At 46.5% G+C, this 15,463-nt stretch overlaps 1 protein-coding gene across 1 annotated transcript in view; it reads left to right on the forward strand.

Annotated features, from left to right (window-relative positions):
- Nucleotides 1–2,122: 2,122 nt before the first annotated feature.
- JAZF1 (JAZF zinc finger 1) overlaps nt 2,123–15,463 on the forward strand; it is a gene marked incomplete at both ends in the record, with an annotated part of 198,060 nt that continues 184,719 nt past the window's right edge. Inside the window, one exon of the mRNA XM_082316086.1 lies at nt 2,123–2,237. Within this exon, the coding sequence (XP_082172212.1) occupies nt 2,123–2,237 (115 nt within the window). The remainder of the gene's footprint in view (nt 2,238–15,463) is intronic.

Below are 15,463 nucleotides of genomic sequence, written 5' to 3' on the forward strand. Positions count from 1 at the left end.
TCATGGTCTTAAGCAGGAACAACTCCTCCTTCACCGAGTCAACTCATAGTGAGCAGTGGAGAAATTAGAAGAATAGTAACCTGTGAAATAGCAGGTGGATCAAATGACAGATGTCCAATACCAAAACCCTCTGTATTATTCAAAATAACTACACATTTTCATGAAATGCCTAACAGCAGCAGTTCCCCAGCCCTCTAGACTATGGGTTGACCACAGTCAACCCTGAAAACGTACTGTGGACTACCATGTGCCCATGTTACCATTTTTTAAAAAGGTGTAACATTTACAATATTGTTATAGTTCTGTGGTTCAGCATCTCATGGCTATGTAAACTCTATTCACAAACTCTAGCTCTTTGCATTGAAGTAAGAGAAGGCTTCTTCACATGGTATTTTTCTGGAAAGTAGGGTTTGTGCTTGCTTTGTTTTCTTTGATATAAACTAAATAGAGTGGATTCATACATGAAGAAAAACACAATTGGACAAAGGCAAAACATCAGAAAAATATTAAAGTGAATGTGTAAGAAAATGACTAAAATAACCAGCAAGATAAAGCTTGTTTTGTCACCATCAACGATAGGTTCTCTGATATACAGGATGCCAGGAACGAGCTCCAAGATTTTTCATGCTTTAAGGAAACGGGCAAATACTTGTCTTTCCATTCACTAGCTACTCTACTGCATTTTTAGGCTTTGCTATTCTTTGGCTACCCCAATGCTAGGAACATCCCCACCTGCAATACAGTTAATAAAACAGGCAAAGACTCTGCTTATTCTTATGCACACGCTTAATTTTACAGAGATAAGAACAGCCTGGGACTGTTACCCATCAGCAGGATCAGTGTAATCGCTTATGTCTGCACAATTAAGAGAGTCTTAGGCAGATTTGGAGGCTTTTTTTAGTCACACTTTTGCTCAAAATTATTAATAATATTGTAGAATCGTATAAATACATAAAAAAGAGAAATGATTATAAAACAGAAGGGGGGGGGGGGGGGAAGAAGAGCCTTCCTGACAAGCAATCTCTCACTTTTTTTTCCCCTTTTAATTTTAAATAAAGCTGTCTGCGAATTTGAGCCTAGGGAGACCTTCATTAAAATCAATTAATCAGTCAGCCTCTCTGCTGAATAGCTTTCTGGAGACAAAACGTCAAAACAGGGTTTGGGAGCGAGGTGCCTGTGACTTCTGCTCACTCTCCCCCCAGGGCCGCAGCCTCGCACCCCTGCCCCGCCCCAGCGGGCACGCTGGCGGCCGCCGGGCGAAGGCGGGAAGGATCCGGCCCGCGGGCCGTAACCGGCTGCTGGGGGGGGCCGGAGCCCACCCGGCGGCGGGGAGACCCCGCTGCCCCCGAGGCCTGGCCCGCCGCAGGGCGCGCAGGTGCCCCGGGCCTCCAGCTCGCCGGCGGGCAGGTGAGGGCTGGGCTCGGGGGCCTCGGCTCCCCTCAGGGAAGAAGCGACCGCCCCTCGGTTTAGCTACCTCAGCCAGGGCTGGCTGTTTCCCCCCGCGATGCGGCGGAGGTGACGGCTGCCTTGGGAGCCAACTCCCGGCGGCCGGGAGAGCCCCCCGGAGCGGGCGCCACCTCCCCGGCCCCAGCACCTACCCCCGGAGCCGCCCCCCTCGCCCCGCCGGCCGCTGCAGCAGCCCCCGGCCCCGCCGCCGCCTGCGAGAGGCTGAGGGGGAAAGTTAGCGGCGGGGCGCGCCCTCCTCCCCTCCCCACCCCCGCTCGGTGCCGGACGGCAGCTTCCGCCGCCCCCGCGGCGAGGAGGCGCGGGTGTCCCCCGGCGGCGGCGGGCGGCCCGGGTGCCCTGCTCCTCCCGCTGCCGGCGGCCGCCGCCGGGGCAGCACAGCTGTTACAGAGCCGCGCTGGTCCCTCCTCCCAGCTGCGGCTGCCTCATCTCCCCCCACCCAGCCCGTCCCTCCCCTCCGCCGCTCCCGACGCTGCTGCTGCTGCCGCCGCCGCCGCGGCCGCCACCTCCTCCTCCTCCCCACCCCCACCCTCTCTCTCTCTCTCGCTCCCCATCTCTCTCTCTCTCCGTCCCGTTCCCCCCTGCCCCCGCCTCTCCCCGCCCTGCCGCCGCCGGCCCTGGCAGAGCAGGCACCGCAGGGGGATCTCGATGTAACACCATGACAGGCATCGCCGCCGCCTCCTTCTTCTCCAACGCCTGCAGGTTCGGGGGCTGCGGGCTCCACTTCCCAACCCTGGCGGAGCTCATCGAACACATCGAGGACAACCACATCGGTGAGTGCCCCGCGGGGCCGGGGCCGGGGCAGGGGCCGCGGCCGGGGCAGGGCAGCGCCGGGCAGGGCGGGCGGCGGGGGCGCCCCGCGGCGGCGGGCGGCGGGGGCCGCGTGTGCGGCGGCGGAGGCGGCGGCGGGGCGGGGTGGGGGGGGCACAAGGTGCAGCGGGAGTCGGGGCGCGGCGGCGGCCGCCGGGGCCGGGAGGTCGGCGGCGGGCGAGGAGTGGCAGGAGGGGTCTTGCGGGCGACGTGGAGGGCTCCTCGGGGAGGCGGCGTGCGGCGCGGCGGCACGGGTGGGTGCGGGGGAGGCGTGCAGCCCGCCGGCCCTGGCGAGGGGGAGTTAGTTTGCATTGGCAGGAGGGAGCGCAGAAGCCCGGAGGAGGCGGTGGAGGAGGGAGGAGGACGGGCACAGCACGCCGCCGGCTGCTTCCGCCCCGGCTCTGGCTGTCAGGGCTCCCGGGAGGGAGGGAGGGAGCCGCCGCCGCGGCAGCCATTCCGCTTCCTCCTCCTCCTCCTCCTCCTCCCGCCGCCGCCGCCGCCGCCACTGCGTCCTGTCAGCGCTGTTGCTAGGTGTGGTGGGGAGGACGGGTCGCGCTCCGGCCGCACCGGCCGCCGCAGCGCGGGAGGCGCCTCTCGGCGGAGGGACGGCGTGAGGGAGGCCGGGGTCGGCAGCGCGGTGGGCGTGGAGGGAGGGCCCGGCGGCGGGCGGGCGGGCGGGCGGCCAGGCGGCGGCAACGGCGGGGCCGGCGGCCCGTGCCGCCGGTTCAGCCCCCGGGGGCGGGCGGCGAAGGCGGCCGCGCTGGGAGGCGCTGCCGTTAGCCGGGGAGCCCAGGCCAGGCCGCGGAGGGAGGGCGGGCCGGGCAGCGCCGCGCCGGATCATCACCTGTAGGCTCCCCCCGCGCCGCGGCCGCTGCCCGCTCGGCCGCCGCCCCCCGCTCCCCTCAGCCGCCCGTCCCGCCAGGGGCGCGGGGGCGGGGACGCCGCCGGGCCTGCGGGCGGCGGGGCGATGACTCGTCAGTGCCTTCCCGGCGAGGGCGCCTCATGGGCGGCGGGCGGGCGGGAGCGTGCGCAGGGGCCGCCGGGGCCGCCCCTCGGCAGCGCGGGCGGCGCCCAGGGGAGGAGGGGGCGGCGCGGCTGCCGGCCGGCCGCGGGCGCCAACTTTCCCTCTCCCCGCTCCGGCGGGACCGGCCTGCCCGCGCCCGGCCGGGCCTGAGGCGTGCCGGCGCGGAGGGTCCGCCGGCCGGCACCGCGCCGCCCGCCCCGGCCGCCAGCAAAGCATCCGGTCCCCGCGCCGTCCCCAGCCGGGCACGGCGCTGCCGCCGCCCCGCACCTTCGCTCCTGGGCCTCGGCAGGTGTGCTGCCGCCGCTTCGGGGCTGCTTCCCTCCGAAACTGTTCGGCTTTCTGCGTTTGCTAATAAAATACAGCGCTTAAACTGGCAAAGATTGAGCTAATTCTTTGAAGCAGACCGAGTTTTAAAATCAAGGGAAAAACACAGAAGTTTTAGTACCCAAGGACTGGAGACTCCCGTGTTTCATTAGAAGTATGAGGAAACAACATGCTGCTACAAAACAATGAAGCTAGCGTGCATTTCAGTTTATTAAGTTTTAATAGGTAGGCCTGAATACCTGGAAAAAAATCACCAAAGCTTAAATTGCGAGTGTAACGTTACATTAATGTAATGTTACAGGTCAGCGAGATGAAAGGTGTGGTTCTCATAATTATCACGATGCCTAGTATGAGGTAACAAAACCACATACCACGAAACTCTAATTTATGACTCGACGTGGTACAAGCCTACTGTTGTGATATTGTTGGGGTTGTTTTTGAATCTCAGATTCTTAGTTTTTCCTACACTCTGCATCACATTACACCAGGAAAGCTGAGGGGAAACAGTTCCCCAAAATGAAAGTTCTTAAGTCATCTTGTGTGTCCCTCAAGTGGATTATCAGCCCCTAGGTGCCATGGCCCACAGGGTGTCAGAAAAGATACGGTCCAGCCCACGTGGTCTGTGTGTTGCTGTTTAATCCTCGATGCAGCGGTTCTGAGTCTTCTCCGCAGAGGGAACTTTATGCTGAAATACTGTAATTTTTTAATAACTGTATATTTAATTCTATAGCCAGTATTCATTACTTTTTTCTTATCTCAAAGTATTACAGATTGAACACACACGTACATTTAATTGAGCGTGTCATTTGCCAGGACTTGCAGGACACAACTGAAACTTTGCACATAGGATGTCACACATGCAGCTGTTTGAGTACAAACTGGCGGAGAATGATGTAAGGTTGCTCATGCTTCATCTGTAATGTTTCACCTCAGCGTGACGGCAGGTTAAAGTTGACCTGCTTGTGAATACAAGATGCGGGTACGTTACGTTACTCTGGAAAAATCAGTCGGGAGTTGCACCGGTGACACTGAGTATGGATCCAAGCTCTTGCGTGGAGGCTCAGCTTTATGGTTTGGTGCACGTCAGGGGCTCCTGGCGCAGCTGAAGGATGAGAATCTGTGAAAACTCACCAGATAAGCGCTCAGCCAAAAGATGATTAACCTTTCCGAAGGCGTCTGGGAAATAAAGGAGTAAATGTCTGATTAGGAGCTTATAATGGAATTACTTCCTCAGTAAGCCTGATGCGAACAGTGTCCAATTTTTGCTGTGATATAGGCCTAGAAATGTGCACTGAAATTTGTTGCTTTAAAAAGTGACTGTAGTTTTTGTCATATAGAGCAAAGCGTAACATGCCATATAAAAAATACATTGCTTTGGACATTCTGTGTGTGCTGGAGGAATCAAGAAAACTTGATTGAGTTACATTCCATTATTAGTTTAAACTGAAGTGGGCGATTGCTAGGCAGACGGTATTACAGCGCAGATAACAAACCTGATGCTGCAAACAGCTCTGTGTGGGGAGGCGTGTATGGCACGGGCTCTTGGCGGTCTGGCTGCTGCAGTGCTGCTGCACTGCCACATTTCACAGGATGGGTTAATAATCGTTCACATCATCAGTGGAGTGCTGGTAAGAACTTGGTCATTTTTCAGAGCTGTATTGCATCTCTGAAAAAGTGGGAACAAATGCTTATCAAGGAATCTTTTTTTTGGTCAACCTTGCAGATGAAGCTCAACTTAGTATAAGGAAACACTGTTGTGGCATTCTGGGGACAGAATATATTTGGGTTTTGAGGGATTCTGTAGTTGCTTTCCTTACTCATAACATAACACTCATGAATAATCATATGTTAATGAAATAATTCAGTGTACCGTGGTTTGGTTTTTTTTCTCCTACATCTTAGTGGCTGCCTGATAAATTACCAGTTACTTGAAAAAGTATCAGTTCAAATAACCTGGGAGAGTTGCGCCCATTGGATGAAATACTCTGAGGTGGTGCTACGTGCCCATCAGCATATCAACTGCTTTCTGGGTTTTGCATTGATGTATTGAAGACTTATGAAGAGTTGGGCTAGCTTGGGAGCACTGCTTCAGGGTCTTTCGTAAGGCCCTGCTGGTGTCCCCTGCAACAAGACTATGTTCTGCAGGAGGAACTCTTTAAATCTGTAGCAATACTATCAAACAGTGTATTCACATTTTCTGTGGCTCACAGCTGAAAATAGACGTTGATTTAAAACTGCTGATTAGTAAATGTTTCTCTGTGAGCTTTTTTTTACCAGCACGTTGTCCAAGCAATGTGAAGTGCTGTTACCTTCTCTGCAAATGTGCCGAGAAGGGGGGCTTTTAGTCCGCCTTGCTAGGCCGTGTCCCTGCCTCTTGGTTTTGGCTGCTCCGATCCCTTGCAGGTAGTTTGGTTGACTTTTCTGATGTCTCTAGTCTGGGAGCAAAAGGCCTAATTTAATGCTATTTGCCAGATTCATGCTGTAGAATGGAATGGACTTAATCCAGTCAATTCCCCAGAGTACTGTCAAGAGAGAAGGGGAAAAAACCAAAAAAACACCCCAACCCCGAACTGCTGAGTATTCAGCTGTGGCAACATGGCAAATTTTATTGCATTCCTACAGTCCTGGTAGTGTCTTCAGCTATGATGTTAGGAACAGCACCTCTGGTTCCACAGAGTGTTTCTGAAATTACATTTAAGTCTTAACTTGGTGTAAGTAATCTTCTGGGGCATTTTCAGCTGTTCATAGAAGTCCAGAGAGTCACACACTTTGGTTTCTGCGTTTTTTTTGGTGTTTTCCCCCCTCCCCATGATTTGATTCTTCCTCAATCTACCCGTATTTGAACTGCATCCTTTACAGTGGGGCGTCAAGTAGCTCCTTAAAGCTAGTTGCTAATACAAAGTTGACTCTGATGCTGAAGAGCCAATATTTAAACTGAATCTCTTAATCAGATTTTGACAACATCAATTTATTTATTTTAATTTTTGCTTTTTATTTATAGTCAAAGAATATTTTTAATCACGTGTGCAGATGAGGTTGTTGCTTGTATGAGCCACTATGTGTTCACTTAGTTCGTGATGAGTACGGACATGCCATACGCAGCTGTGTGGCTGATTTGAGCAGTCCTGCTTCTCTGAGACTCATCCAACACTGAGGAAATGGATGTGAATAAAACGAGTGTCTGAACATACAGTGGTGGGCCTGAAGAGATGGAAGAGATACAAAAGAGAAATCTGAAGACACTCTTACCTTAGTGGAAGTAGAGTTTGTTAATTGTATTGCACTGAAACTGCTAGTAGAATTTGAAGGGAAAGAAACCCCACATTCTGCTTTACAGTAATTACACAAACTAAGATGATCTACTGTCGCTGAACATTTCATCTTAACTTTGTAAGAAGTCCCAGTGTTGGCTAGCTTCCAGTGAGGTATTTGTGTAGTATTGCTGCCAGAACTGGGACCTATGATGCTTCTCATCAAAGTTGACCGATTCCCAAATATTAGGATGGGTCATGCAACAGAACAGTACTTGCATTGGGAGCAGAGGCAGCTGCTTGCCTAAGTGATAGGTTTAGCAGAAAAAAAACCAAACTTCTTCAGTAAAAGAATAGTTGCAGAAGACAGACCAAAATCTTACATGTAAAATACGTGTAAGTTCAGGTCATATGAAGGGGGAAAAAGGCTTCTGAAATTCTGTGTCTGGTGGTAACTTTGACATCTGCTGCCTTCAGTGACTTCAATTCTTATTTAATATTAGGCTGTCAAGGGACCAGATTCCCCAGCAAAGAGCTCGAGTGGTTTATTAATCTGTTGGCTGAATGCATGCAGCTTGCTTAAAGTTGGCCCTTTCAATATTTTCTCAGAAATGCTAATAACGGTTGTGCTGTGTCCTCACTTTGATAGTAAAAGGTGTTGAATTACAAGCTGGCTGTGAGCACATGCAAAAATGGCATTTGGTATCGCTAAAATGTGTGCTTCTCTCCCTTCTCCTGTGTTGCCCAAACTTCCATCAGCATGTTGGATGAAGTGCAATATGACATAGATGACAGCTTCTATATTGGAGCCCACAGTCTGTTGTGTAGAACAAGCATGAAAAGACGCAACCCTTTGATGTTGCTACAGTTGAGGATGAGGGGCTACACACCAGCATTTATGGAAAGCCTAGCAAACTTAAGTCCATATGGAAGATTTTGTTCCCGTAAAGCTGAGCTCTTCAGAGGAGTGTGAACATCGTTTAAGTGGCTACCATTGCATAATTCTCTTTTAGCATTTGCTGAATGTCTAATTTAACATTTGGAGTTGAGACTGGCTGTTTTGAAGAGGTCGTAGATCTTAACCTAAGGCTTTTTACACTGAGAGTGATGTGGCAACTAGATATATGGGATGCTTGGTTCAGTGTCTGGAAATTGGAGGACAGACCCGTGCTTAGTTGCCAGTAATGCACATGAACCTGTGGTCTTGCAAAATAAATGAACAATTATGTGTATTTACCTCAGCAGTAGTGCTAATTATTGTTCATAGAAAGTAACTTTCTACATCTATGGCTACATTTATCTTAAGTTCATCCTCTGCCCAGTACTTCTACAGCCGTAATTTTTGTTATTTATTGAAAATGCATTTCACAGTGATGTGGAAGGGTGTGCGTTCCAAAGATGTTGGTTATTCTCTTTGCAAGTTGGTGTGGTGAGGAAGGCTCTTCTATTTCAGGAAGGCTTTTCTGTCAGGTACAGTCTTTTTTGACTAACAGTTCTAATCAGCATTTTTTTTCCCCACTTGTAATATTGAGCAGAGCGGGTTTTCTGATTATTTTCCAGTTCCAAGTCTTGTTTCCTTTGCTTTTTGGGTTTGAATTTAAATTGTGATAAAATGTAAGTGCAACATTTGTAATAAATTCTATGTTATCTTAATCGTATGGAGCTGAAATGTGTTCTTGTTCTGAGGTTACTAAGTACATCAAGGCTAAGGCATAAAGTGTTTCAATGGTGTAAAACTCGAGTGGTGTATTTTCTAGGAAGAAAGGGCTGAAAACAAACATCTGTGAACACGCAGCAAATGGATTTTTCCTTTTTAAGATTGAAGGCCTCACGTAAAGCCAATAGGGATCTTTCCTTTTTTCCTCTGCCAGCTTGAGTGGCTTTGGGTGAGACCCGTTGCAGGGCTGTGTCTCTACCATGGGCAGGGATTGCTCCTCTTGTACGGCAACAAATACAAGCCAGAAAATGAAAAACTGAGGAAACATCAGGTAACTTGTAGAATTAGTGTTATACTTCACTTGTGTAGGGCATACTTGCCTTTGGGGGGGAAATTTGTGGCGATTATCATGTCTACTCTTCACGGTGTGAGAGGATGTTTTCATAGCTAACCTGCAGTCCTTACACGAACTGTAAAATAATCAGGTGGCTGCCAGTTAAATTATCTTTTTTTCACTTCATCATTTCTTGGGGAATGTGAGAAGACCATGAGTTGTGTAATAAAAAATAATTTGAGAAAGAGGTGATGCTAGAAGATGAAGAAACATATCTGTTCAATCTGGAGACAATATTACCTACCATTCCTTGCTCTTATATCAAATAACGCAAATACAAACAAACAATCAGAAATATTTTGTGTCAAACTGCAGAATACTTTAATGCAAAAGAAATAAGTACTGAGGCCAGCTGCTTCTAGTGGAATCTTTATGTTGCTCCTGAATATGCTGCTTTTTTTTAATTTATTTTTATTTATAATTCTTTTTCTTGAATAAGCTGTGTTTCACTGAGAATTAATTTTATTTGTCTCTAGTAAGCACTAGTAATTCAAAATTTGGATGATAAACAGCTAGGTAAATAGTGGCTATATACACTTCAAGAAAGGCAGAGACAAAGATATTGGTGTTAATTTGAAACGGCGGCAATTAGAGAATTGATTTGATAAATCAGCTGTGTTTAACAAAAAAAGAGTCCTTGGTTTTAACGGACTGTCTCCGTGAATAATTTCACAGTTAAAATTAAACAACCAATTCCTGTTACTCAGTGTCTAATTCTATCTTGAGACTTTTGGAATTGCTTTGGGGGAGTACATATGGTTTATTACACTTCTCTTTAGTTAGGAGAGGCTGGAGCAATATTCTCATCTGTAGAATAGAAGAAATATTCCAGTTTACGGTTTAATGATTTTTCTTTGCTATTAATATTTACATTTTTCACCCTGAATTCTTAGGAGGCCCCTTCTTAACCTTGTGCCATGATAAACAAGGGGAATGGATTTCTTCACCAGAGATGCTGGTGACACCGTGGTGCTGTTTGTGTCTCTGATGAGTGCTCAGGATGGAGTACATTACTACTGTGCAGTTTCATTTTAGATACTGTGATTCATTAAAGAATGAATTGACTTGAATACAGGTGTTAGTTACAGCTTTTTCATGTTCTATCTTGTGTTACAAAGGATGGAGTAGACATAGAAGAAGAAATTTATCAGTTTAAGGGAAAAAATTGAGTGGGATTTTGAAGCCAAGCTGGTCAGTTCTCTATGTCCAAAAAGATTAAATTTAGCTGTGGACGAATTTTGAAACATTTCTTCTGATTTTGAGAAAGATTTCACTTCATATTAATAGAGGCCATCTTATTTTTTAAGAGTTTTTTTTGGTGAAATGCTGAGCACTTTCATTTTGAAATGTTGGCATTGCTGAAACTGCTCCAACAAAATGTTTTTTTAATTTAGGAAATATTTGGACACTTCTGAGATTTCCCCCCCCTTTTTCTTTTTTTTTTTTTTTCTCCCCTAAAGACTGCTTTGTCAAACTTGAGTAAGCTGCAAATGTTTCTGTTCCTTCTAGAAATTCATTTTTTCCCCAACATATTTTGACAGATAGTAAATATTCATTGAATAAAAATAGAACTGCTGAATATCTGAGTATGCTGTGGAAAGGAGAAATAGATTTAAAGTATCACTTATTTCTTCAGCAGCGTGTAATGTAGTCACCATCTTAAATTCTGGGAATTATCCCAATAGAAGCAAGTGGAACTGTAACCCAGGAACTGGGAGGTAGTACATTTAAGATGCAAGAGATCCAATTTCACTGCTATGCGAGATTGGCATGGGTACATGAATGTGAACTCAGCCCCTTATGTGGTAGATGACAGTGGCCTTCAGTGAAGAAAACAACACTATGTCATTATTTCAGTCATTTATTTTGATGCAATCCTGCTGTGTATCTTCATCACAGAGTGTGTGTGTGTGTGTGTGTATTAGTGTTATGGGAGTGACCTCAGAATTCATTTAAAGGCTTCGTGTAGACTTCAGATGCTTGCCTGCTTGCAGGTGAAAGCTGCGTACCAAATTACTGAGGTCTACCCTTGCTTCCTTTGTCTTCAGATCAAAGGACTGACACTGATCCAAGTAAATTTGGTGAAAAACTTGTAGGGAAACCCTGGAAGTTGACATGTTTTTCTAGCAATCTGTTGCAACTTCTCTAACCTGCTGTTGAGGAGAGGAGTGTCTGCTACCTCGCAGGCTTCACTGATGGTTGTACTGGGTTAACTGGGTGATGTGAGAGTGGTTAAGGTCCCAGTTTTGATGCAAAAAATAACAGTGAACCACTCATATACTTGCCGCTATTTCAGTTTGGGGCCAGGGAGCTTTTCTTCCTGTTTATCCTGCTAAGCTCTTGGGATGCCTGCAGAGCCTTCCTACCGAGGCGTCAGGTCTTCATTACCTGAACATTTTTTTTTGCATAGAGTAGAGGGAAGGGAAGAATAAGTGGAACTTTAAGGAAAACCCCAAATAACTGCTTTTCCCCATAAAGCAAGAGCTTCCTGACTCACATCATGAGTATGCTAATGTGAAAAAGATGGATTTGTGGAAGGGGAGTGAAAAATTGCCGCAGCAGCGACAGTACAGAAAGGGGAAGAGGCTGAGGAGCATGCTGCTTTGCGCTCTCAGGCTGGGGGTTATTCATCCACACGCAGAGTGCCACGGATGTGGCAGGGTGGACCAGGCAGTTGACAGGTTCATTGACAGTAACAAATTCACTAAAAATTCCTTAGAACTACTATGATATTTGGAGGGAAAAGGAAAGCTAAAAGGTGTTTGAACTAAAATTCCATGGTTGCACAGCCTTCCAGGGAGGAATTAGGATGATCTGGGGTCTTCTACTGTAGTTATAAGTGCTCCGTGCTCCTGGGAAGACACGGGGCAAGGTAGTGGTGTGGTTGTGGAGGGCAGGGAGATAATATTACGTGGGGTTTTTTTATGCACTTTCATTCCACAGGAGTACGCTAGTGAGTCTTCCTTTTCCCAGGCTCAGTGTAAGCCCTTGCTATACTTTAGAGAGACTTTCAAGCTGTGCTATAGGACTCTTTCCACACAGTCCTAGCATTGGTTATAATTGCATTTTCCTTACACCTCAGAAAATCTCTTAAATTGATTAAATACTCTTGAACTATGTAAATGCTCTTATAGATGGGAAATGCTGACACCATAGCTATGTCAGTCCTCATGCTTTACCTTCAGCAGCCATGCTTAACAGTGGTTCCAGATTTTGGTCTCTGTCCTAGGGCAGCTATCCAGAGAGTTAGCTGCCTGTACCTAACTTCTTGTTCTCGTTTCAGCTATCCAGAATAACCCCTTTCTTGCTGGCAAGTTTTTTGAGATTGTGAAGAGCCTGTCTTCAGAACAGAGCAAGTACCCCGTCTTTGCTGCCATTTACCTTGGGGCAGTGACCCAGGGCTCTCTTTAGACCAGATTCAGCGGGGAGATAAAGTCTGTGTTGGACACCATGATCTGGAACATAGCTATGTGCCAGGGAGTTTTAGTGGCTTGCTCAAGCTGCTTCCAGAGCCAGGGTAAATATCAAGAGCTTGTTCAGGTATGTGACAATAATTGGATGCCCGGGATAGGGAAAAGGTATTAGTTGCTGTTACTTTCTGTGGATATTTTCAATTGCATTCTTGTATTTTAATATTAAGTGGTTGGATTTTAATTAAAAAAATAAATTGCCTTTGAACAGCCTTTACCTGATGAATTTTAGTTCTGTAGCAATTTTCATATCTCTGAGTTAGAAATCATCATGAAAAAGATGGGTGAGAAATCCTGTATCTGCTCTTGCTATAGCTGAACTGTATGTATGGCCTCAAATGCATTTCAAATATTGAAACAAATATAATAAAAATGAGCATTAATTTATAAGCTTAATGAATGTTCTGGAGGTATATTGGGTTAATTGATAGCTGCATTTTTTTTTCTCCTTTCTTTCTTTTTTAAATAAAAAGTGCAGTTCCTGTAGCAGTATCACCCTAATTCTACGTTACTCCACTGACCTCTGAAAACATGGTGGGTGTACAGGTAGTGACTTCTTCTGTTCTTGCCAACAGCTCAGCGTGGCAGCCACAGGATTGCTTACTACCACTACTTCTGGAGATGAAGGAATGTCTCTTCCCTGACCCTGCGTATATGGAAGCCATAGCATTTGCATTTGGAAACCAAATCCCCTTGCTCCACCCCCCAAACCCCAACCCCTTAATAGTGGAAAGGAGTGGAGTTTTGCCTGCAATGGTGTAAGTGGCTGCTAAAGAGACTTGGTACCTCATGAATTCAAGATTGAGCCCAAACACATAATTTTGCAATTGCTTGTTCTGTAGTAGCAGGTGTGCATAAATATTGAAGGCGTGTTAGTATTTGTTTATAATCTCTAGTGGTGCTGTGTGGCTAGAACCATGGCATGGAACTGAGTATACAGCTTTCTGGAAAGTATTGTTAACTTACATGGTGTAATAATTTAAAATTTATTATGCAGTCATTGTATTCTATTAGCCTTGTTATATCGATAATTAGAAACAATAATTCACGCTGATCTTTCTGCATGTGTAATTTTAAAATATTAATTGTAATTGAAGGCTAGGTAAATGTTTTTTTTTCAGAAGGCTGCAGAGATGCAGGTGGTTCAGATAAGAAGCGAGAACTGAAGAGAGGTGGTTAGGAAGAGCCCACATATTTAGTTTGTTTTTGGCAAATTCACACAAGATAGTAAACTGCAGAGGTAAGAAGAAACAAAACCTTCTAGTCTCTGTATTTTGGGAAGACAGTTGTGTGGGATTAGTCATCCTTTCATGAGTGAAAAAACAACATACAAAGTGAGGGGTGGAATTAAAAAATTTCTTTTTTTCTTGTCTGTGTTGACCTGTGGGACAAAGACAGACCTTTACATCTTTCTTCTGTTCTGTCCTAGCTTTGCTTCCTAAACTAGGAAAATTCAACTCCCCTCATCACCTGCCACCTTTCTTCTTATCTGTCAAGCCCTCACTGGTGGTGGAAGGAAAGGGATTATAAATTCCATACCTACCTGTTACTGTCTGTGGAGGAAACTCTGCCCTGGCAATGTTTAGCTTTTGATAAGCAGTTACGTTCAGCAGAGTGTTCTGCTACACCTACACACAGACCACAGACTTTGGTTCTGGATGCCTCAAAGTGGTTTGCTCTTTGCATAGTAAGTATCCACCTAGAAAGGTATTACACGTGCATTCTGTGGTAGAGTTGGTGAGTACCTGATTTAGGCTTTTTAGGGAAATCAGAAATTCCCTACTGTTCTGTTACTGCTCTTAAAAAAAAAAAAAAAAAAAAAAAAAAATCTCCGGCTGGTGTCCGTGCTCACCTACTGCTGACCCTTCTGACTGTTCGTTCTGTTCTCTTCTCCCGTTGCTCCACAGACGAGTGGTTTATTGGAGCCTTTCTGTCACGGCTGCTGCTGCTCCTCTGTCCTGGAACCACTGAACCGCTTCATCCTGTAAAATCTCAAAGCCTTTTCTTGTGAATGCTGATTGTTCTAATTTATTTATTTTTGATGTTCTGTAGGGAAGGTGTGGCTTAGGAACAGCATACTTAGGCATAATAGCATGATATACTGTACTTGTGTTGTTTAGGCCCCTGTGTTAGTACGTTAACCACATAAATATGGAAGGTGCCTTTCTCATCTTCACCAATGTGTGTGATGTTTGTCTTTCAAACTGAAGACCTAATGCTGAAACACCAGGTCTCAGGGTTGAGGAGATGTGGATCTGCACATATTGGCTCCATTCTTTACTCATGTCCAATGTCTTTCTCCTAATTTTCGCTCTCTTCCTTCTAAAGAAAACAAAGAAGCAGGGTATAGCAAGGAGTAAAGATGAAGAAATATGAAGTTGAAGCAAGGAAGGAAAGGAGTTTGTGAAAGACAAAGGAGTCTGCTTTTTTTAATGAGCTCTTTAACAGGAGGTCTTGCTTGGGGTTTTTGAATCTCAGAAGCCGGGCAGAGTTACCTGCCTGGATAGAAACCATGTTTTTTCTTGCTAGTCAGAGACATCCCTAATTCAGGAGCAAGTATACAGGCCACCCACTTTCTCCTGACTCACTTTGGGGTTGGATGTTTGGGGTTGTTCATGCAGTCTGCTTGAGGCATGTACTTGATGAGATTCAGAGCTCTTAATGGATGCCAAAAGTATCCTCAGTACACTGCCCACAAAGTCCTTATCTAATTTATCTTGAAAACCCCTCTTGTTCCTATTACTAACCACCTCCTCATATTGGATCACTTCTGTAGGTTATTGCAGCTACCTTTTCAAGCTGTCTCAATTCCTCTTAGTGTTTTGAATTTCCCTCCTCTGCAGGTGACCTGTCATGGTGCTATTTTTTAACTCATTTTATGTAGATCATGCTCCTTAAGAGCAGCACTAATGATCCGGATGTAGATAACTCCCCTCCATATTTTCATTTTGAAGCAGAACTTTACATATCTGAGACTTGAAATTTTTTGCTTGGCTTTGCTGCTCTGGGATGCTGAGAACTGAATGCTCAGTCCAAAGGGCAGGGTTCAAAGCGCTGGTTCTCAGTTAC

The sequence above is a fragment of the Platalea leucorodia genome (assembly GCF_965183815.1).
Source record: "Platalea leucorodia genome assembly, chromosome: 1".
Lineage (NCBI taxonomy): Eukaryota > Metazoa > Chordata > Aves > Pelecaniformes > Threskiornithidae > Platalea > Platalea leucorodia.